Source organism: Pithys albifrons, chromosome 1 (assembly GCF_047495875.1).
Source record: "Pithys albifrons albifrons isolate INPA30051 chromosome 1, PitAlb_v1, whole genome shotgun sequence".
Taxonomy (NCBI): domain Eukaryota; kingdom Metazoa; phylum Chordata; class Aves; order Passeriformes; family Thamnophilidae; genus Pithys; species Pithys albifrons.
The window spans coordinates 222768-250398 of NC_092458.1; the positions used below are offsets into that span (position 1 = coordinate 222768).

General features: G+C 43.0%; 1 protein-coding gene across 2 annotated transcripts in view; it reads left to right on the forward strand.

The window, feature by feature from the left end:
• Positions 1 to 2033: 2033 nt before the first annotated feature.
• SRPX (sushi repeat containing protein X-linked) overlaps positions 2034 to 27631 on the forward strand; it is a 49279-nt gene continuing 23681 nt past the window's right edge. For both annotated transcript variants that reach the window (XM_071569325.1, XM_071569333.1), the window contains exon 1: positions 2034 to 2217. In XM_071569325.1, coding sequence (XP_071425426.1) covers positions 2148 to 2217 — 70 coding nt within the window. In that variant the 5' untranslated portion in view covers positions 2034 to 2147. The remainder of the gene's footprint in view (positions 2218 to 27631) is intronic.

Genomic DNA, 27631 nt, shown 5'->3' on the forward strand with positions numbered 1-27631 from the left:
TTCAAACTGCAGCTGCACTGGGCAGAGCAACTGGGAGAAGAGTTGGTGCTGAGGCCTCAGTACTCAGCCATACCCACCAGATATTTTACTCAAGAGGTGTAGCCTGGCCCTGTGCTCATTCCTGTGCACATTTAAGCCTCAGACACCAAATGTGGTATTTTCAAGTGGGGAGGTATTCAGGGGCGTTCCTGATCCAAAGGAAAACTCAGATGAGAAGAAAACATTTTAGAGAAAGCTTTCAAACACAGCACAGAAGATTTTTATTTTAATTGCCAGCAAAATCCCTTTTTTCCTAAGCCACTTTGTTATAGCCATCCTCAAAGCATGGCAAAATTGGTACCTCTTCTTCTGCTTCCAGACTAACGTTTCACTTTGAGATGACTCTCCTCCCTCTACAATTCTGTGTCCCTTATTTTTTAAAAAATATATTCCTTTCCTGACTAGATGGTATTTCCCTATTTTTCTGTGCTCTGCTGCAAACAATGCAGCATCCAAACTCCCTGGACTCTTCCTCCCTGTACTGCCCCAGCACACAAACTCTTTATAGGCTGCACAGTGGTTGGGGCCGGGGCTTTCCCACACCTTCACCAGTTTAAAGCATGCATTAGATACTCATGGTTGGAAGTTTAAAAAGAAATAAACCCCAAGTCTACCTGTAGGCAAGCTGCAGGGTTGACAGATCTCAAATTTCAATCAAAAGTGCTGGAACATATGTTGCTCTGCCTGCAGCCTTTGCATCTCTAGGCTTGGAGTGACTGGGGAATTGGCTTTCATCTGAAAGGCAGAAAAAAAAAAGTCTCTAGTCTTTGTGGTTATGGAACAAAGCCTAAAAATGTGACGCTGCAATACCCTGGCAGCTCAAAAAGTTAGTGGGAAATCTGATGACTTGGAAGTATTTTTTCTTACTCTCATGACTTGGGGATTTCTTTTAACATTTAAGGCTGGCAAACTGCAAAATGCTGAGCAACTGGAGCAGTTCATCTTGAAAAGTGCAGTCTCTTTCCTTGCACCACTGCCAGCAAAACTCCAGGCCTGCGTGGACAGGCACTGCTGCTCAGGATGGGATGGGATGGGATGGGATGGGATGGGATGTGGGCCACTTCCTCAACGAGGTCACAAAGCAACTGGAGCGAGCACAAGGGGCTCATCTTCCCAATCCAGTTCTCGGTTCTCACTCACAGGCAGTGAGGGGAGGAATGGTAAGACATCTGTGACAGACATGTTGTCCTGGCCACTCAGTGGCCTGGTTAAGGTCAGCCTGGCACAGCAAGTCTGGGCTCACACACCTGGGCTGCATCAAACCAGCTGTGACTAGCAGGCCGAGGGCGGTGATTCTGCCCCTCTACTCTGCTCAGGTGAGACCCCACCTCAACAACTGCATCCAGCTCTGGGATCCCCAACATACAGAGGACATTGACCTGTTGCAGCTAGTCCAGAAGAGGCCACCAAGTTGATCAGAGGGACAGAGGAAAGGCTGAGAGGTTTGGAATTGTTCAGCCTTGAAAAGGGAAGACTTCAGGGTGACCTACTTGCAGTCTTCCAGTACCAAAAGGACAGATGGGGCAGAACTATTTACAGGAGCGTGTAGTGACAGGACAAGGGGAAACAGGTTCAAATTGAAAGAAAGTAGGTTTAGATGAGATATTAGGAAAAAATTCCTTACTGTGAGTGTGGTGGGGCACTGGCACAGGTTCTCCCAAAAAGTTGTGGTGCCTGGTCCCTGGCAGTGTTCAAGGCCAGGTTGGACAGAGCTCTGAGCAATCTGGTCTAGATGAAAGTGTCCCTGACCATGGGCAAGGGGATTGGAACAAGATGATCCTCAACGTCTCCTTTCAACTCCAGTCATTCTATGATACTGTGATTTCATGACCTCTCGCCGGGGCAGGGCACCGCCGGGCGATTCCTGGAGGCCACGTCGCAGGGGAACGGGCGGGAGGAGCCGCTGCGGGGGCAACGCGCGGTCCGACCACCTTCCCGATACCGGCGGGAGCCGAGGCGGGGAGGGGGAAAGAGAAGGAGGAGGAGGAGTCTCTGGCGGCGCCTGGGAGCCGCTCGGAGAATGTCTCCGTCCCACTCCTCCTCCTCCTCCTCCTGCCCCTTCGCCGCTCAGCCCTCGGCCGGGAAGAGCCGCCGCCGCCGTTCGGAGCATGGGGAGCTGCTGGCTGCGCCTCGCCGCGCTGCTCGCCCTGGGCGCCCGGGCCAGCCTGGCGTACGAGGGTAGGGAAGGGCAGGGGAGGAAGGGGCGGCGGGGCCGGGAGCCCCTCGGGGGCTCGGGGAGCGGAGCCGTCTCCTGTGGTTGGAGCGGCGGGAGCGCCGCGGTGTCCCCGGCAGCCCGAGGGGCCGAGGAGCCCTCGCTGCTCACTCGCTCCCCTCCCGGAGCGCTTTGTCTCGCCCCGCTCGTCCCAGGACGGCCGCCAGCTCGGATGGAGCCGCATCCTCGGTTTGGAGTCCCGGGTTGTTGGGCGCGATTAAAACTTCCACCCATGTTGGGTTTAAACACTCGGAGTGCGGGTTGGTGGCAGCCCAGCGCGTTTTCATATGGGGCATCCCATCTGCACCTCCGTGCCGCCACCTCGGCACACTTCGGGACGGCTGAGACAGCAGAAGACACCCGCTTAAAGGTGCTGAAGTAGCATAGAGGCTCTGTATTGTCCTGAACTGTAAAGGGAGGGCCAATATACGTCCGATGGTCCAGCCCTGCCCCTTGGCACTCAGGAGCCTTTCACCAGTTCTTGGTGCCCACGTGAGACTGTGCATGCAGAAAGCTAATCTCAGTTTTCAGTGTGAAAAATGAACGGGTGAATCTGGCTGGGTTCTTAGGCATCTAGTAATTAGATAGATAGATAGATAGATAGATAGATAGATAGATAGATAGATAGATAGATAGATAGATATGCTGGTGCTATTTCAGTTCTGCTTGCGTTTCTTTTAGCACAATTTGAAATGAGCTCAAATTTAGATCCATTTCCATGCAAAAGGAAATGGGTATGCAGGTCCGCCTGTTTTAAAGCAGCTGCATCTTGTCAGATTAAGCATTTCTAATTTGGCAGACGTTGCAGACAAAGCCACTGTAAACTGGCGTGCTGTAGTGTTTAACAGGTGTAGTCAATGAGAATTTGTGGTCAGAACACAACCTTCAGAATAAGTGGGTATTCCTTCAAATGAAGGTGCATTGGTGTGGGTTGAAAGAGAAGAGAGGAAGTAAACAGGTGAGAAAGGTGTCTAATGCAACTCACAGCTGTGTGTGCAGAGAACCTCTGTGTGTTTTTTATATCCTGAAGCTATCACTCCTGAAAACATAGTTCTGCCCATGGAGGGGCATAAATGGTATCACAGGGGTATTTGTGAGTTGAAGCTAGCTTTCCTTATTTTTGTTGGTGTGCTTTCAAGTGTCTTCTTTCCAAACTGAAAGATGTTGGAACACACGTTTTCATCTTCTTTCTTTGCAAAACACCAAGGTATTGGACACATCAGTTGCTAAATCAACAAAGACAACAGAAGTTTCTGTCCTGGCATTTCTCTGAGGACCATTGTACTGCCAAACTCTATTTGCTTAGGAAGATGAGTGAATGCTTTTCTACGGTTCATGTGAATGTTACTCTTCAAACAGTTTACAGGGGATGCTAATATCCTGTCCTTCTTTTCCCCTAAAAGGCTAATTGTAACCTCTCCAATCTCAAAAATTTAATTTTTGCATGTAATCTTCAAGTTGGCTACACAAAAGCCTGTTTGTTTCAGCTTTCACTCATATGAAAGTCTAGTTTTCCCTGATGATTGGTGTCAAACGCTCCAAAGAGCTTAAATCATCATCAACTGTAATTTTAAACTCTATTATAAAGTTAATGTTTCATGTCCCGTTTGTTTTGTTTGTTTTTAATAGAGAAAATGTTACAGCTTTTCAGATCTTTATTCTAAACATGAAATTAATGAAACTATAAACAGATACTTTCTTCAAGTGGCACTGTGTTGTTGTGCACACATTAGGTACAGAATGCCATTAACTAAACTAAAACAGACTTCTTCAAAAAATCTCATACAGGATGTGTGTGTATGTGGCCCTCTTGATTATACATGCACAAGCTTTTTGAACTCTTACCAGAATGATGACACTTGCCTGCTTTGTAGACAAAGCCAAATGATCTGTTTTGGATTCAGACACAATGCTTACGTTCAATAGCAGATTGTTCTCTAAGCATCAGAAATAGTCCAACCAGCTCTTGAATTCAGAATTTTGTAACAGGAAAGTTTTTGGTGTGGGATATTTTTGTTCCACCACCCAAAGACCATGTTGAACACCACCCTAAATAGAAGTGTTTTCCATGCCCTAAGAGTTCTGTTATCAATATTTGATGGCTGGCAGTAAAAAATCAAGCCAGTATTCTGCCTGTGAAAATGTAATTGAATGAACTATCTCCTTGGCATAAGGAAGGCAACTGAGAAATATCCAAATAATTAAAATTCTTGAAAAACTTAAAAGCATTTGAACAAGCAGCTGTTTTACCTGTAACTGTATTTTCAAATTTTAAAAGGATGTCTGTGGTGTTTTCACATTGCTCCTTTCAAAGCTAATGATGAAGTGACAAAACCTCTCTGCCAGCAGCACTCTGAGAACAGTCTCTTTTCTCTTCAAGAATGTTTTGGAGATGCACCTTTGGGAAGTTAAAACAAACTTAAAACCTTTTCCCTAAGGACTAAAGAGTGAGATATGATCTTTGAGGTCTTCAGTGACTTATTCTCATCAGATTCTTCTTGTACTCCCCACAGCTTCCCCCAGTTCTTCTTTTTTTTTTTTATGCTTTTCTGAGACGTGAAAACCAGTGTAGATCTTTACTCTGTTGGGCTTGGGCAGGGTGCTACTGACCAACCAGTAGCATCAGGGAGGGTGCATCTGTATATACGTGTGTATATATGTATGTATATATGTATATGCATATATATATACACACACATATATATACATATATATACACACACAGATATATATATGCACACACATATATATACACACATATGGAGATCACTTGTTTGGTATTTTGGGTACATGGAGATGAAATCCAGTGGCACTGTACCATATAAGACCGTTGTACTCATGTCTTTACACTTTTAATAGGCAGATGAAAGGAAAAGCTGATCTATGATAAAATTGGTGGAAACTGTGCATTACAACAAGGTCGTGGTGTGAAGGGGCCATGAACTTCAAGAGACATGCTATTAAAATCACGTCAAGACTGTTTAATAGTACAGACCTATTTTCAAAAGCTGTGTGAAATTTGATTCAATGAAAGCAATATATATGTATGCAATATATATATGCTTGGAATATATGTGAATTGTATATGAATATATTGGATATGTATGTGGATTAAATATGAGTAGGTGCAAGTCTGGATGTGGAAAGCATAGCTCTTCTCCAAGTTGCATTTCAGAGCAAGGAGTGCATCTGTGAGTGCAACTTCAGGTGCTTCAGCCGTTCAGGTTATGCTATTAATACATAAATGATAGGGGGACAAAACTGAAGGAAGGAAATCTTTAAGATGGATGTAAGGCTTTAATAAATCTGGTATCACAATAATTTGATTCCTATTCATACCTCCTATCCATCAGCTGCAGAATGGTCAAGAAACAGTCTCCAGGCCCCTGAGCAGCTGGTGCTCTGCTCTGCCAAGGGTGTGGCCTTTTGTGTCATCTCAGAACTCTTTTGTTGTGTTTTCCTTTTAAATACAGCTTGTTGGCTGGCTATCCTATTAATTCTAGGTGACAATTTGTGTGGAAGTATGTCCAGGACTTGTGTGCTTAGATCTGTGTGTGCTGGTGCCCTGGAGCTATGGGCACTGCTCAGGAGCCCATGGTGGGCACAGACCTGGGTGTGGTTTATGGTGGGCAAGCACAAAACAGAAAGGCAGTGGCTGCCCTGGCCTCACTTGCAGTCCAAGTACAGGACAAAAACTAACATGTGAATACTCCAGTGAAAGGTGTCCCTGCCCACAGCATGGGGGTTGGAACTAGATGATCTTTAAGGTCCCTTCTACCCCAGGCCATTCTGTGATTTTTTGATGCTGTGAATGAAAGCAGTTAAGTATGTTCTAAGACACAACTTTATCCAGAGTTTTGCTTTGGGTGGGCTGACTGTCTAAACAGAGTCTAATCTAGGTAGCCAGATAGTTGCATATGAATAAGACTTCTAGCAGCAGAGAAGTCAAATGGAAATTACATTCTCAGATGACCTCAAATGCAAGATATGTCATATTTATATCAGTCTATAATGTTAACTCCTCTCCTGATGCTCCTTTCATATATTGTTGTGTGAAGTGGACCGTTTCCATGAGCTGTAATAATTCCCTCCTGAAAACTTGTGGCTTTTTTAAGCATTATCAAAGCACTACATTTCTCTCTGAGTGGTCCTTGAGTAATCAGGTTATTACATCCTCCGTGCTTGGCCTGCTCAGCCTGCTCACTCTTCAGCAGCACTTGTGGGCTTTGGTGCAACTGAAATCTCCAGCGTGAAATCACATAAACGAGTGAAATTTAGAAAGTTTTCTGTGAGCTGTAGAACTGTGCTTTCTCTCACAGTGAAACACAACTTGACAGTAAGCACAGGCAAGCTACCTGCATACAATGGCTTGGGTAGGTATGTCTAGGCAAGCATTGGAGATGGTACAGGAGCTGCAGTAGAACCATCAATGGCAATTATTGTTCATGGCTGTGGGCTGCTGTATCACTGGGATTCTAGGTCCACTGCAGCAGTAAATGGTAGCAGGCATGGCATAGACTTCCCCAACATCTTCGTTGGGAGAAACCCTTTCCAAGGGACAGGTCCCCAGCCCATCATTGTGATTGTCTGGAGTGGAAAGCAATGAAGCAGCAATCACCAACACTCATATCCCTCCCTACATGCACCCCATCACACTACTATTTTTTTGTCCAAAGAGCATATCAATAATCAATAATTCATTAAATTCTAGTACATGGTGCATTCTAATACATACAGACTGTAATTTAATATTGTCAATTCTTGCTTTGTGGTACTTCTGTGAAACACCTGAAAGTACAAATGTTTTTTCTCTAAGTGAGGTAACAAATTACATGTTCCTCTAAGTACTTGACTAATTTTTGTTCTTCTGAAAGTGCTGTGTTTTGGTTGCTTTGGTTTGGTTTTGTTGGGTTTTTTTTGTTTTTTTTTTTTTTTTTTAAATTGCTGTTCCAAGTTATGGTATATGTTAAAAATCACTATGTGTGTGTTTCATCCATTTCACAAGGCTGTGATTTAATTTCTTCAGACACTGCAAATGAACATCTCAGCATACAGGATGTGTCTGGATGACTGACACTTCTCTGCCACTGTAGCTATTGATTGTATTTAAAGAGCACTGTGAAGGTTGTTAAAATTGAAAAATTATGCTGCAGTGACTCTAAATTATTTAACTTTAACTATTCTGATCTTTCCTTTAACTTGAAATAGCCACTTAAGAGCTCTGCTAGAGTTTGCAACCACTTTGGCTTGTCATTGGGCATATCTTCACATGTAGAGAGAAAGGATTTTTGTATTTCTTGACCGACTCGTGGAAATAAACTACATTTCCCCAAGTTAATACATATTACAAGTTCAGCTTTGCCAATATTTTCCTTTGATTTCTCTGAAAAATCTGGATGACATTTTGTTTGCTTGAGGAAATAAACGGTGTCTTTGCCGTGCACATAACATGCAGAAAGGTGGACGGAGTAGCTGCGTGGAGAGTAAAGCTCCGTCAAATGCAGCATCAGGATGATAAGAAATCCTTCCCCCACTCTCCATTTCCTCTGACTAGTGTTTCTTGGCAGCTACAGGGATTTTAACTTGGAAGAAATGTCTGAGTGACAACCCTCTCTTCATTTCTCTGAAGATTAGGGTAGTAGAATGCCTTTAGAATGGGAACACATTAAGAGCTCACTACCAGCTTGCAAAAGCAAATCTGTCAAAACACCTTGGTGCTGGACTATCGTTGAGATGGAACTTTTCTGCTGAAAGGCTTATTTGGGGTGAAAATGTTGCTCGTGGGGTTTTACTTGTTTCTTAAACAGAAGTTACTGGACTGGGTGTCCTGTGGCTCCCTGTTTTGGGTGGCTGGTCCTCATCACCAACTCCCGATTTTACTTTTGTGCTATTTTTGTGCTTTCTCCTCTGCCACTTAGCAGGTGCCACCTTGCAAAAGCAGCTACTCTGTTCCTTCATACCCTTCTGAATAGTATCTCTTACTTTGGTTACTTTGGGGAGTTGTGCATTCCCTCGAGGAAGCATTAGGCAACTGTGGCTGTTGCCAGTCCGGGTGGACTCCCTGTTGTCCCCATGATTCTCCTGGGCTTCCTCCTGCCTACCCCTGCTGCCTGACTCCTGGTGAACAGGATCTTAGTAAGAATCCCTTGCCAGCCATGTCTGCAGAACAAGAGAGATTTCAAAAACGTCTTTCTCGCAAACCTGTATTTACTCCTGTTTAGCGTTGCTGGAAACATCCACTCTTCTCTCACCTGAGTGGCGTTTTTCAACTCTTCGCTACTCTCCTGTTTGTGGATTTTAACTTTTGACTTTGAGGCGGGCTGCCCAGCTTTCTTGCCTCTCCCTGTGTGTGCATCTCTGGCTCCCTGGATGTGAGTAACGCTGATTTCATGTGGGATCTCACAGCAGGTTGCTCCAAGCCTCTGGGAAGAGGGAAGCCTGACATGACTCACATTTTTTTCTAGGATGTTTTCCTGTGCCCTCTTGTGCTGTTTAATGTGAAATAAACACTGAGGGTGGGACTGATTTTGTTGCTCTGGATGGTGCTGTCTCCTTCAGCTGGCCTTCTGCTCATCTTTACTGCTCTGATTTTGGCTGTTGAATGTGGGCTCAGTGGTTGGGAAGAGCTGCCATCTCCTCCCAGCAGTGTACAGGGCAAATTACAGGCTTGGAGAGGAAAACACCTCCAGCCATGTCAGAGCACCGAGCTTCTGCCAGCCTGTGCAGATCAAGCTGGGGGCAGCTGGTCGTTTCTTGGCAGAGGTTTTTTGCCATTTAAGGAGATTGAGCTTGTATAGTTTCATGCTTTTTGCTTGCTCAATGAAAATGTGTCTTCCGCTGAGGACAGATGACAACAGTGGGATTCAGGAATAGCTTGTCTGAGAGACCAAGTTTTGCTTCCTGATGCATAGACCCAAAAAAGAAAGGAGGATGCTTAAAATTATGCATATTGTGGGTTGTTCTTGTGAGACACTACAAGGCCATTATAAGCCATTTTCAAGGGCAGAAAAAACCCCCAGAGCCTAAACTTGCAGGATGCATATAGTAAAGATTCTTGATTGCATTTGTCTGCAAATGGTGAGTAAATATCTCCATATGTGTATATATGTTGTTGATTTGTATAGTCTGTGATTTGTGACATGCAGCTGTGTCCTTCAGGGAGACACAGAAGAAAACTTCTGCAGCTTTGCAGTAAAATACATAACATTAAATTTTATGTTACTGCTATCATTTGCTCCCATTCTCACAGTAGATAAAAAATATGCATGAGTGAGAGTACTGCACATATGCAATTTGGATGATTTAGAAGTTTTATAATTTAATCTTGTTTTGAAGATTCTGAAAATACTGTGGTATTGGCATAAAAGGAAACCCTTTCTTTCTAGTTGTGTTAAATATAAAATTTGTCACAACTCAAAATAGAAACTTTTTCTTATAGTTTGAGCAGTATGACTAAAGACACCAGATTTTTTTTTTCCTTCCCTACTTCTCACCCTCTTCTTGTTCTTTTCAGGAAATGCTATTGTTATTGAGGGTGCTGGATTTGGATGTGTTGCACAAAGATCCACTAAGAATAGCATTGCAGTTTGAAGGTAGTCCTGTATTCAGGCTTCTGCAGCCATGCCTTGTCAGTCTGCATGGTCTACCCACAGCCTGACTTAACCAGTGTGGGCTGGCGACATGAGTCACTCAGCAAAGTCTGTCTCCTTTTAGGCTGTACCGTGAGAGTTTTAAACTGTGGTCCATCCTGGTGCCCCTCAGAGGTCTTTTATCAGGCTTTCTGATGCTGACTGGTGAGATGGGGGGAGATGCTGCTTCCAGCTCTTGCCTCAGTTATGAGCCTATGCCAGTTACAGTTTTCTTTAGTTATCAACTGTAGGGCAATGTACTTGAATATAGTTACTTGATTTGAATCTGGCTGTCTTGAGTCCATCCGTTTTGGCTTTCTAGTTACACTGTGTGACTTGTAAGTAAAACAGGCCAAAATCAACATGCCTCTATCCAGCTATTCTTGAAGATTAAGAACATGTTGGCTCACAGACATTTCCTAAGCTGCTCAGAGGCAGATACCAGAAACAACACACCTGGTGTTAAGTTACAGTTGTAGGAAATAAGAAAACCAACCCAACAAATAATAAAAAGGTCTTTCCCGTACTTTAATTTTCTGGGAAAGGAATGGATGTGCATGCCCTGTGCTGAAAGCAGGTACCTTTCTTATTACTGTAGTAAGGATGAAAAGGACAGCTTGCTGAACCTGTTTCCTGTGAAGGCATCTGACTGGTACTTTGCTTCAACTTTGTGTCACTGATTTCTTTTTGTCACATTTAAGGCAGCTAGTTGGCCTCTGTCTGCATCCCCTTTGTAATATGGTTTGTCTGGAGAGCTTTGACTGAAAACATTAATTTATGAATCAACTACAAGTGTTGCCATTGTATGTTTAACACATTAAGTAAAACCGTGTGTGTTTGTTTAGTTATGGAAATGCTACAGGTTGCTGTTGGGTGTCTTTGAAGCTGAAAAGGGTGACTTGGATCTGGTTGTGGTTCCGGGCATACCTGTGTCCTCTTCTGGTTAGTTTTTCCATTTCTGTCTTTACTGTTTCACTTACAACTTCTGGACATCCAGTTGTCCGGAACTGCATTTTGAGTTTCTCTTTGGTACTTGACATTTATCATAATGAGATAGGAAATACACGTCTGGGAGCAATGGGAGATAACTGTAACTGGAACCTTGTTTTGAATCTGAGTTTAAGGAAATTTCTGGTTAAATACATCAGATCTGGGGAGGTAACTTTATATAAACACCAGCAGAGCTCATGGTGTATCACTGATAATTTTTTGTCCTTTTCATCAGCACTGGAAGCTTGCAGTGGGTAACTGTCTGGCAGCTTGTCACCGTTTTGCAGAATAGGAATACCTGAATTGTGTTTTGACTCTGTTTTAAAGAGAAATGTTTCTGATTGGGGATTCTGTACATCCCTCCAACTGAATGTCAAAACAAAGAATATTAAACTGTATCTTTAGATGCATCTGAGGCATTTCAGACATTTTAGATACCAGTAAAGCACAGGACATACACTGCAACCTTCTAAGTTCTTTTATTTTTACCAGAATCATTCTTTTGCAATATTGCCATTTTGTAGGAAAATCTTTTAACATGTGGCATACTTACAAAATCACTTAGACATTCTAGCTATAAAATACACTAAAATACATATTTTGTGCAATGAAAGACAACTTTTTACTCACCAGAAAGATAATATTTATTTATAACTCATTTCCCTATTGGAAAAGTGAACCAGTTTGCCAAAACAGATCAGTGAAAAGGAATTGAAAGTAAGTTCTCCATCTGAGTTTTAAAATATTTCCCTATTTGTAAACTCTAGGAGAACGGGCTTTGATTTTTTGTGCAAAAGGTGAATGTTGTCTCTAAAGCACAATCCTAAGTCATCCTTTACTCTTCTGCCATTAACAAAGCCTCTTTTTGTTGCTAAAGACCATGAGAAGGTGGGGCAGGGAACAGAAGAAAAGTAACTTTGTAGTATGTGACACATGAGAATAAATTAAAGTATTAATAATGGATTTTGTGGTGTAGAGCCTGATGGTTTTCAGGGTTCCAGTTCACAGGAAGCCATGCTCTCCAAAATGTTCTTAGTTTTTCTTGCATGAAGATACCATGGTGAGTGGGACTGACAAATGGCCACAGAATTGTGCAAAGGGAAAACATAAACAAGGCCTCACAGCTGCATAGGTGAGTTATCACACAATTTAAGTGTGATATTTTCAACTGGAAAGCCTTGTGCACCAGTTCTGTTCAGCAAACTGCAGGTTCTCCTCTTGCTCACCCTCCTTGCAAGTCCTTTTAAGAGCTGATGCAGCAGTTTATGTTTCGGATTATAAACAATTCTTTTTAAACCCTCCTGCCCAATTTCTAGTCACCTTTAATTTCCACTGTGGAAAGAGCTGAGAAATCCCTGCCATTGCAATGAGGTATTTTCTGTATGTGTGTCAGCAGGGGAGGAGGAAGGCTTGGCAGGCCCCAGAGTATATAGCAGTGCTTAAGTTCATACAGGATTGCATCTCTTTTGGGCTTTTAGTTGTCAGCCACCTGCGATGGGAGTGCTCCAGCCCTGTAACGAGCTCCTGAAAAACCCTGACAGCTGGAGCAAGCTTCACATCAGGCAGCTGGCTGATGGATTGGTCCTGCTATAACAGCCTCTTGCCAAGGCAGCAGGTTGTTGAGGGATAGTTGAAACAAGCTGTAATATATCTGCTTTTCCCCAGAAAACACTTTCTGTTCTGAGTGAGCTAGGTGAGGGAATTGGAATCAGAGAGATTTTTTTTCAGGTGTTCCTGGAGTTGCCCTTGGCCTCTTTTCTTACTGGCAAATGTTGACTTATCTCAGGCTGTGGTTGAACTGGTGCCTTTGCAAATAAGAAGAGACTGTCCACTGTAGAGGGGCAGAGCAGTGAGAGGAAAGTGACTGAGTAGGTGCCATGTACAGTTTGTCTAACCTCTTGCCTTCTGCTAGGAGCTCCTGCTAAACCTAGCATCCCATTTTCCTTGATGTAGCAAGGCCAGTACAGGTCTACATGAAGTGGGGAAGTAATTCTGATTGTCTTTTGCACACAAGACACACCACCCTGGGACTGAATGTACAGTATGTTTCTAATTTTGCATATTAGAGTAAAATGTCATAAGAAAGAGAGAGAACTTTAAATCATGAAAAGAAATCAAAAAAACTTAAAATATGTTTGTAGGTAGGCAAGCCTGTAAATCCTTTGGTTATTAGTTGGTGTGTCTGCCATGGAAATTCATGTCAAATCTTTGACCATTTTTAGTGATGCAGGATCAGATTTGCAAATGGAATGTGAGAGCACTAAATTTAGGAACTTGAGCATTTGATTTTATGTTTGTGTCTGGGTGGTCCAAATCATTGTGGCCTTTTGCAAACCCCATGCAGGTGCCCCAGCTGAAGAGGTTATTTTTCTGTGAAATGTCATACCTGGCTGAGATACACAGAAAACTGTAGAATTTCTATTTTTCAGGTTTTTTTTAAAAAAGAGGGAAAAGGAAGTGGCTTTATAATTTCTCATTTCTAAACAGAAGACTTCAGGATTAGGTCTGTCCTGGTTCTGTAAGGGCTGGTAGTGGGATGGGGATCTCCTTCAGCAGCCCAAGGCAGTGAGTAGAGCTGGGACAGGATTAGCCCTGACAGGCAAGGGGCTGGCAGGGCTAGAGCTGGTGTGAGCATTATGGGTAGTGATATCTATCACATGTTTGACCTCTAGCTGGATTTTGGGTAAAATTCCACATTATTTATAGTGTGTTAGTTCTTAGTAGCTATTTAGACAATGGTTTCATTTTTCTATGAGAATTATTACTAGCTCAGTACTTTTTCTGTGGATTTTTTCCCCCAGTATGTTTGACGTGCTCCCTTCTTACATCCATATCTCTGATCTGTATGACAAAGTTATGGGTTGTCAGTCTACTTTTAATGGCAAGCCCTGAAACCTCTTGAGTCAGTTTTTCAGACTTTGATGCTTCTTTGAGGAGGAAACAATGAGAAATATGATGGCATCCCAATCCTGTCTTTATGAGACAAACAACTGATCTTTGGTGTGTGTCTCCAGTGTCTTTGACTATGGTAATGCTTTAATGCTCAGAAGAAACTTGATGTAATAAGAATACTAACAAATCCATAATTTAAATTATTTAAAAATACCTATTCGGCTACAAGTTTCTCTTGTTTTTTTGTGTTTTGTTTTTTTTTTTCCTGAGACCCCTTAGTTGCCATCTTCAGGATATTTATGAAACTTGAGCATTTTTTCAGTACTAAAGTGATTTTGTGGAAAACTAAAATTCATAGAACTGATTACAGTCTCCCTTTAACGAAAGACTCAGAGTGTGGCGATCTGTTGATAATAGAGCTGCATCAAATACAGCACGACCTTGTCTTTCCTTGCTCACCACAGCTGCTTTCCAGCACGATCTGTCCTGATGTCAGGAGGCAAAGGCTGGACCTGCTGCTGCATTTCTCGGAGCTGAAGGTGACAGGGCATCATCCTTCTTGCTGAGGACTGTGGTGCTGGCCAAAGCCTCTAAGTATCTGCTCTTGGCCTCACAGGATGGGATGGCTGGGGAGAAGGAATGGGGTGGTACTGAATAATTGGTGAGGATGTGGCACTGGTGGGAAGACAAGAGAGGCTTGTCACCACAGCCCTGCACTAGCTGGGAATGGACTTCTGGTTTCTACTTCCCCAGGTCATTTGCTGCCTGGCCGAGTGGTGTGGAGGCTCTGCTGCAGCAAGGACTGGGTTGCCAAGGGAGGAGAAGCCCGTAGCCTTTACTGCAGGGACTAGAAAAAACTGTTTATATTCTGTCTTCAAGATCATACCTTTTGAAAAACCTAGAGGCTGACCATGTACATGTTCCTCATCTCTCCAAAAAGGGTTTACCTTAGGGTCCCATTTTAGGTGCTTCAGTCACCTCTGCTGTTTCTGTTAGTGGCAGTGGATTTTGATTGCCCTTTTCCCTCACCTGATGGAGTAGGGTGTAATTCTGGAAACACAGCTTCAGTGTGTTGCGGTCATTAATTTTGTTCAAGTTATTATATTGGTATTGCCAAGTCTTGCTTTGCCTTAAACATGCACTTAGGGTTCCAAATACTGAGGAAATTGAATATTATTTTGATTCATTTTTATTTACTTTCTAGTTTGGGGCATTTGAAGTCTCAGAGCATTGTCTTTTGCAGTATGGCTATATATATATTTTTAATATAAAGAATCATATAATATCCTGAATTGGAAGGGACCCACAAAGATCATCAAAGATAACTCCTGGCTCTGCACAGGACAACCCAAAAAATAACACCATCTGCCTGAAACCGTTGTCCAAATGCTTCTTGTGTTCTGTCAGGCTTGGTTCTGTGACCACCTCCCTGGGGAGCCTGTTCCTGTGCCCAACCACCCTCTGGGTGAAGAATCTTTCCTTATATCCAACCTAAACCTCCCCTGACACAACTTCAGGCCATTCCCTTGGGTCCTGTCACAGATCACCACAAAGAAGAGATCCGTGCCTGTGCCTCCTCTTCCTCTCATGAGGAAGTTGTAACTGCAATGAGGTCTCCCCTCAGTCTCCTCTTCTCCAGACTGAACAGACCCAGTGCCCTCAGCTGCTCCTCATATGGCTTTCCCCTCAAGGCCCTTCATCTTCGTTGCTCTCCTTTGGACACTCTCGAATAGCTTCAATATTTTTGATATTGTGCTGCTCAAAACAGTGTGTATCATTAGTGAAACTGGAGCATCTAAGCCAACATCCTTACAAATGACCTTGGTAACTGCTCTCTCAAATGGAAACTTGCTTACCCTCTTGTTTTTGATGGAAGTAAGAACTTCCTCAGATGCGGATTTGTTACTGACATCAATATTAATGAAAAAAGAGTAAGGGTTTGGAGGGAGTATCTCGAATGTTCCTTTAAAATCTAATCAGGATTATTTTATTCTTGCTCCATCGAAAGAACTTACGACTCTACCTTAGGATATGATTAACATTTATTGTTTTAAACAAAATGAGCAAGCCAGTTCTCATCAATTGGTTTATACAACTTCTCTGCTTCTGGCTGTGAACTCCATGTTAAATACTGTTTGTGCTGAGGCTGTTTTTAACACTAGTTTTTATAAATAAATTAAATTCCTATCTCCTGAGTGTTGACAGCAGTTGTTTACTTTTTCCTTCAATTAATTAGTTTATAATTAATTTAAAGGTTCCTCTACACCCTTTTTTTTTTTTGAGTTTCACCTGCTTATCTGACATCTTTGCTCAGTTTTTGATCTGCTGACCCAGGAGAGAAGTCCTTAAGGGTGCTTGCTGCCATCGTTGGGTTTATGACACTGGGTGACTCTATTTACTAAAGAGCAAGAGGAGATCAGAGATCATAATCAGTGACATCACAGTTTTCTGTTCCTCTTCTGTTGGAGAGTTTCATATGGATTACAGGCAGCCTCTGATGCTAGTTTTTTAAGTGTTGTTATAGTGTCTGACATTAAAGCTGAGATTTTTTCCAAGGGAGCCTTTCTTTTAGCCTCCTCATAAAATCTGAAAAATCTTTTTAAAATCACAAAGCTTCAGATATAACACATGACTCGAGGATAAAAAAGCAGTGTATCTAATGCTGTATTATTAAGAGATACTGAAATGTGCCAGTTTCCAATGTCAGCATTAAAAAAGGAAAAAGATTTCTTCCATCTGTCACCAATTCAGAATAGATCAGGATTAGTTTTCAGTCTCCTCCTTTTGAAAGTTATCCTAAAGGCCACTGGAACTTGCCATTAAAGAGACTTTCAGCTTGAAAGTTCTTTACTTAATTAACCAGGTATTGGTATTTCTTCCTCTTTTTGATCCCTTACTGGCCTTCTGTAGTTGACCTCCTGTTTTTCTGTCTTTTCAATCTGTTCCTGAAATGAAGGCCTACATCAAAGATATAACTACCTTATAATATTAATAAAGGGCAAAAAGCATATTGAAGTATGTTCACAGGAATTATTTCTCTGGATCTTGAAGATAACAATCTTTTCTATAAGTGGTAGCATTTTTTTGCCTCTTCAGAGTGCCAGGTGGCTTTTCCATCTTGTAGCCTTCTAGTACATCTAGTGGTCTGTCTGCCCACAATGTACACTCTCCTCTTGTCATTTTCCCAAAAGCTCTGAAGTATCTTGTTTATGTGTAATTCAGGTATTTTCAGGCTCAATTGCAAATTCAGGCCCAATTTTCTATAAGCCCTGTTTCATAAATTTTTTGAGAAAAGCCTAAAAAATAGCCCAACCCAATTGCTTCTGCTTGGTATAGAAGGTAGCAATGGCTTGTGAGAGTCCTTTGTGCTAGAGAAATTCATGGCACAGAAAGGACTCATCCTCAGGGTTTGCTGATGGAGGTGTGTCCTGCCATCAGGGATGGAAACCAGTGCAGCATCAGAGCGTGTTTATCTGAACAAGATTTCATCCTTTCTCCCTTTCAGGTAACCTGGAGGAAAGCCAGTCAGGTTGGCTGTTGACTCCACTGATTCACAGCTTACCCCATTTCCTGGAGGACTGCAGTAGTCCCAGCTCTTAGGAAAACGATGAGACCATCTCTGCACAGCTGAACCATGCTGTCAATAGACCTGACTTGCTTTCAGTGAGATGAAAGCTCTTTAGGACCCTGCCAGCCCATCATTTCCGCATAGCTGCAAACTCAGGCATCAGTTTGATTTTTAGGATATGTAAGCAAGTTCCATCAGCAAAGCAGCTTTGGAAGTAAGAGAACCTCGGGGTGCTGGCCACACATAACCTGGGGATCACAGTCTCCAAAGGTCTGGTGGAACTGGAGGGGTTATCAGCAGGATGCAGGTGGGTAATTCTCAGCTCAGGCTGCTCAGCTACTGTGGAGAAAAGCACCGAACCTACATTAGCAGTCATATGCTGAGAGAAGCTAGCCTGGAAAACAGAGGGCTGTGAGAAGCTAGCCTGGAAAATAGGACAGGTGGTCATGTGTTGCATGGTTATAAAATAGCTAGAATTTCTTTAATGTCATGCTTAAGTAGTTTAGGTTATTGTGGTACATTTGACCAGTGACAATGCTGTGAATAATTTAGATGAGCTGATGTCTGACAGAATGGGACAGAGTCTGGGTTCAGCTGTAGACAAGTATTACTCATGGATGATGCTGTGTGAGCAGCAAAGAAACCAGGGACACAGATGTCCAGACCAGGGGCAAAGTGTGGACAGCCTTTGCAGAGCCTCTTGTAGTTTGTCAGTCACAGAGTGCAAATGCTTCTGTGTGAAGACATCCTTCTGTATCCATGGACAACCCCAGAGCTGCTTAAATACTGAAGGCTTTGCTTTTCTACTATGCTTAAGCTCTGGCTTAGACCACATATGTTCTTTAGATAAAAATATATTATGAAGGATTCAGCTATCTATCTCTGTTTTATATATTTGTAACACAGTGTGCTTGCTTTCCTTGAACCTATCGGTTAAAGAATTTACATTTTGTTCAGCTGAATTAATTTACATTTTAGTGTCCATAGTGGCACTTTTTGTCCTTTGTCTTGTAACAGCGACAGTTTCTGATCTTAAGGGGAGTTGCTGCCATTAATTTGTTTAGCATTGTTTATAGAAGAATTCCTCAAGCAAAAATCAAACCATGAATTCTTCATGGCCTGAACAAAGGAAACATTTTTTCTCCAGCTTCCTCCCTATTGGTCTCCTGATAGCATAACTAGGTGCTTTTCCTAATGATCAGGGACTTCTTTTATTCACCTGTCTTTTTGAGGTTTTTATTTTGTTTTGCTGGATTTCAGTTTATTGCAAGATTTTTATTCAGGTGAAGCCCTTTAAAAAAGAGGGAAGATGCTCTTAGGCCTTCTCTTGACAGCTTAAGGAACCTTGGAAGCTAAGCTCTTCCCTCTTCTCTGCATCTAGTTATTGAAAAGTTTGATTTGGCAATGAGACAAAACAAAAAAACCCTCACTGGTCAGGCCTAAAATCAGCATTTCATGAGGGCACTGTTCATATATGCAATGTTCAGATTCTTCCCCTTGAGCCAAGCTCCCAGCTTGATCCCCATAGCCATCTACTTGATGAGTCATTGTGGCACCTTGCAATCAAGGGAACTTGGCTATGTGGCAAATACAGAACAACACAGGAGATGATTGATATTTCTCTTGAAGTTGTACCAATGTCAGCTCCCAACTGTATCTTTATTGGCCTATTGAGCTGCCTTTTTTCCCCACAGTAATCCAGACTTTATTTCAATAGCAGAGGTCTTTCACCCATCTATTTCACCGTTTTTGTCTCGATTTGCTTAATTTTCCTGTTGAAAACCCACTATATAGATCTATATGCATTTAACAGCTTGAAATTACAATTTAGAAAAATTTGATTAAATCCTCACATCCCATTGTGTCACATCCCAAGACCAATCCAGAGCAAACTAGAATTTCCAGAATTAGGATTCTGGGAATGCCTTACTTGGTTTCAGTGAATATAAGAACACAATTTTCATGAAGGATTTTTTTTTCTTTACAGCTTCATGAGAATAATATTAAAAAAAATTGCCCAAAGCCTTTGGTCATTTTATGTGTGTATACTGCAAGCAGCATGTGAACATACAGTTCATTCTGACACTAAACACGTGATTATAGTAAAAGCAAATGCATTTGCAATGGAGCAAGGTGTCTGGGAGCAGCCTACAACTGTACTAATGTTCCTGGACTGTGTGAGTGTGTTGGCAAAGGAGTTTGTAGCCTCTTGTGTCTGCCAGCTTTCCTTTGACTGCAGCTGTGTTACAGGACTCCTGCCTGCATTGACTCAGAGCCACTTGAACCACTTCCACTCTTTATTGCCAGTCTGGAGTGGGAAAAATAAACCAAAATCAGTGCTGGAAAGGGTTTTGCTTTGGATTTGCTGTATCTTAGATATCCACATGTGTACATTAAAGGAAACAGAGTTGCAGAGTACTTTATGGAGCTTCTCCAGATTAACACTAACTTCTGTATCCAGGCAGTTTCCATCCAACCACTGATTTTTGTGGGAGTAAACCGCATGGACATGGCTACCTACTACTGGATATGTGACTTCACTGAAGTGAGGGAGATGCCTTATGCCAGAAGTAGTGCTTTTTTTGTTGCCAGCACATCAAGCAAGTTTTATCTTGTTAGCTGCCTTCTATGTCGAGCAATAGTTTTCTCAACATGTAATCAATCTGTTTGGAAACACCTTCATGGCTTGGTGTCAGCTGCAGTGTTTTTTCAGAGAACACTGGGTCACAGGTGGCAGGGGAGGAGGAAAGAGGTTATCTTCTGGGAAAGAACCTGTGCCTGCATTTTCCTAATGGCATTCATGATTTCTGTGTGGATGGTTTTATTTCACAAAGCATAAGCTACTGCTGGCATGTGAACTTCAGGCATCTCTGACCTCTTTTGAACTTGATAATTCTGAAGCTTTCTGTTCTGCATTTCAGTTGTGCTTTGATTATGGCTTTGAAGAACTGTTCTTTGATGGAATCTTGTATGAGGCATCTCTCTTGAAGCAAGTTAAAGCGTGTGCTTTAAAACATGGTGTTTGCATCTTAATCAATACTGAGATGCAGTGAATTAATCTGTGTATAGCCCTGGAGGGATCTTCTTGGTATGGGATTACGTTCTGTGCATGGAAAACCTTACACTTGCAAAGAATAGAAACACAACAGTGGTGTGGAGCTTGTGGGGGTGCATGGAAGCTCAAATCTTTGCTATACACCTGTGTATTTCCATAAATACAGGCAGGGAAATTCCTGAACACCTCTGGAAGTTAATCATCTGGACTACTAAACTGCACATAGGATTATTAACTTGGTTGGGATGAATGAGCAGTGTTTTCATTCAGGAACATGCCATGATTGACTCAATATCTTCTGCCTCTTGATTTAACACAACTCTTGCTGAATACAAAATGGTTGTGCTTCTGTGCTGTCAGGTCCCTTCCAACCAAACCCATTCTAGGACTTCTGTAACAAAATTAATTTAATATATATTTTAAGCCTTGCAGAGATCAGATGCAACAAAACATCTGATCCTGCAGGCAATTTTTAAACAAACACTGAAATCTCACCAGAACACATGGTTTCTAAACATGAGCTTTGCAGAACTCTGGGACATAATGTTCCATCAGTAAAGAATGAGAGAAAAACTCGACAGTTTTCTAGTTTCAGTACCATCATAAAAGGAGTGCAAGTATTTTTATGCACAATACAAAGACAACTAATGTGAGGACTGTGACCATTTTATGCCTTTTCTGCCTCCTCATGTACATCTTCCAGACTTCTGAAGTCTTAGAATGACCCTAGCCCTGCCATACTGCAAGAAGCTCTGCGGTCTGCTGCAGTAGAGCCAAGGTTTTAAATTCAGGTATTTGATACGGTTTCAGGTACTGTGTAATTTAAAACTCTGAGGTAAAATACAGGAGGAACTAAATCCAGATGTTCCAGTTTGACTGGTGGAAACTGGTCCTTCTCTTCTTATGAATACTTAACTAATCAGCTGTTTGAATATGGGTGGAATTCCCAAACATTCTCCTCTGTTTTAAAGGATAGGTCAAATGTGGAATGACCCATTTCTTTTCTCCCAATATCAACAGGAGCCAGTATCTGCAGACCACAACAGATACCAACTGGGTTGATTAATGTTGTTTCTCTGTGCACAACACACAGTGTCATTACAACTTTAGGGCATTTCCAGTTTGTTTGTTTGTTTTTTACTTTGTTTTCCTTTTTTGTTATTCAGTGAAATTTGCCATGCAGATGAAATTGGAAATAATCACTGTATTTTTGGGGATCATTTTTATGTTTTCCATTTCTCAGAAATGTTCAAAAAGTTGGAAATTTAGTGATCTTTGCTGAAATTCATATTTAGGTTGGAAAAGACCTCTAAGATCATTGAGTCCAGTTGTTAACTCAGCATTGCCGGGTCCACAGGTTGACAGTGGCTGAATGTGAGCCAGGGCTGTGCCCAAGTGGAAAAGAAGACCAAAGGCATCCTGGCCTGTATCACAAATAGTGTGGCCATCAGGATTAGGGAGGTTATTCTTGCCCTGTACTGGGCACTGGTGAGGCTGCATCTTGTGCACTGTGTCCAGTTCTGGGTCACTCATTTCAGGAAGGACATAAAGGTGCTGGAGCATGTCCAGAGATCGGTAACAAAGCTGATGAAGGCTCTAGAGAATAAGTCATATGAGGAGCAGCTCAGGTAGCTGGGGTTGTTTAGTCTGAAGAAGAGGAGGCTCAGTGCTGACCTTGTCACTCTTTACAATTCCCTGAAGGAGGTTGTAGCCAGGTGGGCATTGGGCTCTTCTCCCAGGCAACCAGTGACAGGACAAGAGGACAGTCTTAAGGTGCACCATGGAAGGTTTACGTTGCACATTAGGAAGAATTTCGTCACATAATAGGTGATTAGAGATCAGAGCAGGCTGCCCAGGGAAGTGATGGAGTCACCATCACTTAAGGAAAGACTGGATGTGGCACTTAGAGCCATGGTCTGGTTGACTAGGTTTGATCATAGGTAGGAGTTGATGATCTCAGAGGTCTTTTCCAATCGAATTGATTCTGTGATTCTACGGGAAGAGGTCTGCCACAGTCACACTGTCCCGGCCACCTTGGTGCTCTGGCTGAGGTCGGGCTGGCGCAGCAAGTCCGTGCTCAGAGCACCAGGGGAGGACTCCACATTTCTCCCTGGACCAGGGCACCACCGGGTATCCCTGCATCGGAGGGGAATGGGCGGGAGGAGCCCCTTGGGGGGCAGCGCTTGGCACAAGTGATGCCGCAACCAAGAAGGATCCCAAACACCCGAGCACCCTCCCAGCCCCACCCCGGTCCTGGCAGAAGGCGAGGTGGGGTGAGGAGGATGAAGGAGGAGGAGTAGGAGTCCTCCTCCTCCTGCCCCTTCACCGCTTAGCCCTTGGCCGGGAAGAGCCGCCGCCACCACTCGGAGCATGGGGAGCTGCTGGCTGCACCTCCCTGTGCTGCTCACCCTGGGCACCCGGGCCAGCCTGGAGGATGAGGGTAGGGAAGGGCAGGAGAGGAAGGGACGGCAGGACCGCAGCCCCCCCGGGGGCTCGGGGACCAGAGCCGTCTCCTCTCGCCAGGTCAGAGGGAGCTGCATGAAACTCTGATACAGAAATTAGAACAGAGAGCTCTGCTCACCGTTTACTGTTTTTTCCTGTGCCAGAATTTTTTAGTGGCATAAGCTCATACTTTCTCAGAATCTCCCTTCAAGGTTCTTATCAGGAATATTAGAAGCCAAATTATCCTTTATTTTAGTAGCATAAAAATGCACTACAGTAAGCAATGGCTTACCCATCTTTCTTTCCTGACACACTTCATTTCACATTCTGAAGTGCCCTTTGGGTTAAGATCGCTTTATAGAAGCTGAAGATATGGCCTTATGCCTTAAAAAAATTATGGTTGTAAAATGATTTTCCAAAATATCTCCTTTTAATGCTCCACTAAATGATGACCCTAAGTGCCACATCTAGGGATCCTCTCAATACCTCCAGGGATGGTGGCTCAACCACTTCCCTGGGCAGCCTGTTCCAATTCGGTGAAGAAATTTTTCTAATGTCTATTTTAAGCCTCCGCTGGCACAGCTTGAGACCATTTCCCCTTGTCCTGTCAGTTGTTACCTGGAAGAAGAGACTGACCCACCCTCACTACAACCTCCTTTCAGGGAGAGCAGAAAGATCTCCCTTCAGCCTCCTTTTCTCCAGGTTAAAAATCCCCAGCTCCCTCAGCGTGTGCTGATAAGACCTGTGCTCCAGACCTTTCACTGGCTTTATTGCCCTTCTCTGGACATACTCCAACATCTCAATGTCTTTCTTGTCCTGAGGGGTCCAAAACTGAAGACTGGATTCGAGGTGTGGCCTCACCAGAGCCCAGTACAGGGGGACAATCACAGCCCTGGTCCTGCTGGCCACACTAGTGCCGATATGAGCCAGGATGTCATTGGCCTTCTTGGCCATTTGGGCACATGCTGGCTCAATTTCAGCCAGCTGTTGACCAAATTTGTGCTTTATTTGAGACTTCAAGTTTCAGTAGATCATAAATTGGAACACTGACTTTTTGCTGCAAATTTTTTACAATATCTACCTCAATTTTGGGTAGCTCTTATAAGCACTGAGTGAAGAGCATGTGAAACAAAAAAAAGGCTGAAGAATCTCAATGGTATAAATCAACAAAATAGTATTGCCTAAAAATTTGAACTTTTATTAGTGGATTCTGCAGAACTGTAAGTACAGTAGATACTAAACTCTTGAGCCTATCTGGTGCTAAACTAGAGAGCACAGCACTTCTGCTCAGTAAAAAACCCACCTTATTGCAGGCTAAGTGCTGTAGCCTCTTGTACGGATGTTTATGAACTTGTCCATTCTCAGTGCAGTAAACTAAAAAGTTTCCTATTGGTTTCACGAACTATACTGTTGTAGTCTGTAGCTAATGTTGAGCTGATCCAACTCATAATAGTTAAGTAATTCCCATGTCAGTCCTGGGAAAACAATTTTGCCTAGCTGTTCTGCCTCTTGTGGGCCATTTTTTTTCCTCAATTATAAAGAATTTGTACCACAATTGCATATTAAGTGTTGTTCATACACATACCTGCATATGCAGTGCCTGCCTTGGCAGTATGTTCTTCTGTCCTGATTTTGCTGGCAGACTTGCACAAGGGAACCTTTGCAATGAGGAGTGGAGTCGTGTGTGTGTGACTCTGTTTGCCCATGGGCAATCACTCAGGCACATGAAACACTGAGCACCAGAGTTCTCATTCCCTTTGTCCATGCAGGTAATCCCAGCAACCCAGGTGAAGGTTTGTACAGTGAATAACTGTGTGTTGCAGGTTTGGCCTGGCTGTTGCCAACCCTGGACTGGCCCCCCTTTCCTCTCCCAGAACTTTCCCAGCAAAGGAAAGAGAAAAAAACCACTGAAAAGAAACGCACTCTAGAGAAACTGAACTGAATAAAAGGAATAAATTATATTTTCTAACATTCACAAACCACACTGTATACACAGTACAAAGGATCCCACCCCCAGGGGAGAGGGGAAGGGAGAAAAGGGGATTGATTAGCCAGAAAATAGGGAAGACACCAACCCAACCTAAAGAAACTGAATGAATCAAAACAAACACAATTAAAAACCTCAAGGAAGGGGAACAAGAATGAAACAATCTCACCCAGGACAGGAGAAACACCAGGGACCGGAGGGACCAGACTCCACCTCCCACCAGCTCCTCAGCCAAGGAAGGAAAGGGATGAACAAAAACCACTCCCTCTCCCGCTACGTGGAAGACACGTGGGGAATACTTGTAACTTCCTTAGATACAGGGGTTACTGAGGAAGCCATGGGTCAAACCATTACACTGTGCTAAGTTTTATATGTGATTGCAGGATTTAATATTGTGTTTCTCACTTAGTAGTGGTTTGGTTTTCCTTTTAACCTATTTTTAAAAGAAGCCTGTAAGTCTTCTACTGGTATTGATTTTTCTTTTCTTCATTTCTATTATTTCTATTATTAACTTGTGTTGCTGTTGTTTGTCAGAATTAAATGATCCCGTGAGAAAATACCCGATTTCAGTTTGGAAAAGCCACAAAGTTTTTTGTTGTAGGATCAAGGTGGCTAAGCAATTGTTGTTAGCTCTTCCTTTGTGGAGACCTCTGAGGGGATAAGGCAGAATGGAAAGATTGTTTTCCAGTTAAAGTCAATACCATCTAATATCTGAAAAGTTTTACTGTGGAGGTTACTTACCTGTTAAAGAGGGGGTTTTTGATATGTGCTGAATTGGCATGCCTGACAAGGGTAGTGAAATTTGGGATCTCGTCTGGAATGGTGTCTTCCGATCTGCTCAGGGGTCCATGGTGCTCAAAGTAGTGCTTAAGAAATTCAGGTTTTGAGCAAAACTGAGGGACAGCAGAAGTCCTGTTAAAACTTCATCTATCTTTTGTCTTCTCTGTTTCAGCAAACTTGGGCAAATTGTTTGTGACTCTTGTGTAGCAATGGAAGGACTCGCAGAGCTTTTGCAGACTTACTAACAAATAGGCTAAGGGGAGGATGTTCAGATCCTAGAAATACAGAAAGTATCTTGCTCAACACCTGTTTTGCTCAACACTTGTATGCAAATGTGAACATGTCATTGTAATCTGTGTTCTTTCAGGAACACAGCTCTGCTTCCTCTCCTTTCTTTTGAGTTGACCAAGGTCCGTGGCCAGGAGAGCAAATGCTGGGCTGTAAATGTGGAAATGGAACTGTGGGGGAGAACCTGGGAACTGGGTGCAGGCTGTGGTGCTAAAGCAAAGGAGGACTTCATCAGGTGTTTGTTGTTGGATGTAAACATCTGTAATCAATTTTGGGTGGATTTAGTGTTGAACAAGTAGTCTCCTTGAGGCTGGTAAGACCACTTCAGGCAATACTTAAGTGTTTTGCTGAATGAGAATGGGTTCAGAGTCTAGTATCAGGATATATTTGGGATGGATCTGACAACCACTAAACACAGGCAAAACTGTTCCTGAAATGGTCTGATTCCGGTTTTGCACAGTAACTGTTGAGTATTTGAACATCCCCTTTATTTGCCAGCTTGAACACTAAAAGTAAATGTGTCTTTTTAATGATTAGTTTCTCTTGTATAAGGATTCCTACTTTGTCTGAAAGCTTTCTGGCTTTCTGTCATAGCTCCTGCTGCCTTGTCTGGCAGTTGTATCACTGAGTTTATTCAGCACAGGCTATTGAGCTCATGGTGACAGGCGTCTGCTGTGTGTTTTCTACTAGATTGCTTATAGTGCCCTAGTAAAATGCATATAAAGAGAAATACTTCCTATACATCCCTTTTATACAGTTATGAAAACACTTCCTATACATCCCGCTTACACAGTTATAAAATGTAGTGATTATTTTGTGAATGAAGAATTTTTTTTCGCTGATAAAAACCAGAACAATCTATGTCCATAGATTAATCTAAAATGGAAGTTTAGCTTCATGCATTTTGCTTGCCATCTGCCAGAACAAAGTCCACAGCTGTTTCTTACAGGAACCTGCTGTACTCTGAACTGCGATGTGGGACATCTGCAAAGCAGCTCGTTCTTGTCATTCTTCCTCAAATACTGAGTTTCTGAACTGTGATAATTTTAGCACTTCCAACACAGAACAATGCTTTGTCCTTACATGGCTGAGTAGCCAATTTTGAATGTATTTGAAGCAGAAACACTTTGATTTGTGGCCAAGAAAATGAAGATGAAATGGCAATTTGCTCAGGGTCACTGATGCGATGGCACCAGTGGGGAGAGAGGTGCAAAGTCAGTCCTGGTGGCTGCCAGGATAGCAGCCATCTACCAGTGTGGGCTGGCAGGCTGCTGTGTAACACAGCTGTGCAGCCTGGTGTGGGTGTGTTGGAGCAGTGTGGGTGGGTGAATATGGAGAGATAAGGGAAAGATTGCTGGGCCCAGTGTGTATCCAGTGCCAGAGTGAAGAAGGTCATGGGGAGACAGGAGAAAATCTGGCACCTCTGGGGCACCTCTGGGTGAGGTGGTGCGGCTGTGCCCAGAGCAGTGGTTCTGGTGTAGATCTGTCCTACCAGAGCCAGTCTAGCTCTTCAGGGACAGCCCTCGAGGTTAGGCATGGCCCAAGGCTGGTGGGTGATGCCCAAACTGTCCTTGGTGCTTCCAGCTTGCACAGGCCTTGCTTGTGTTCTCTGGTGGACTCTCTGGGGAAGTGAGGCCATCCCAGGGCAGGGCAACGATGCCCTCTCCAGTGGCTTCCCAAGCCAAGCCTGTTGTGACTATTAATAAATAACTTTCTTGATAGCAAAGAAACTAAACTTGCTCCTCATTTG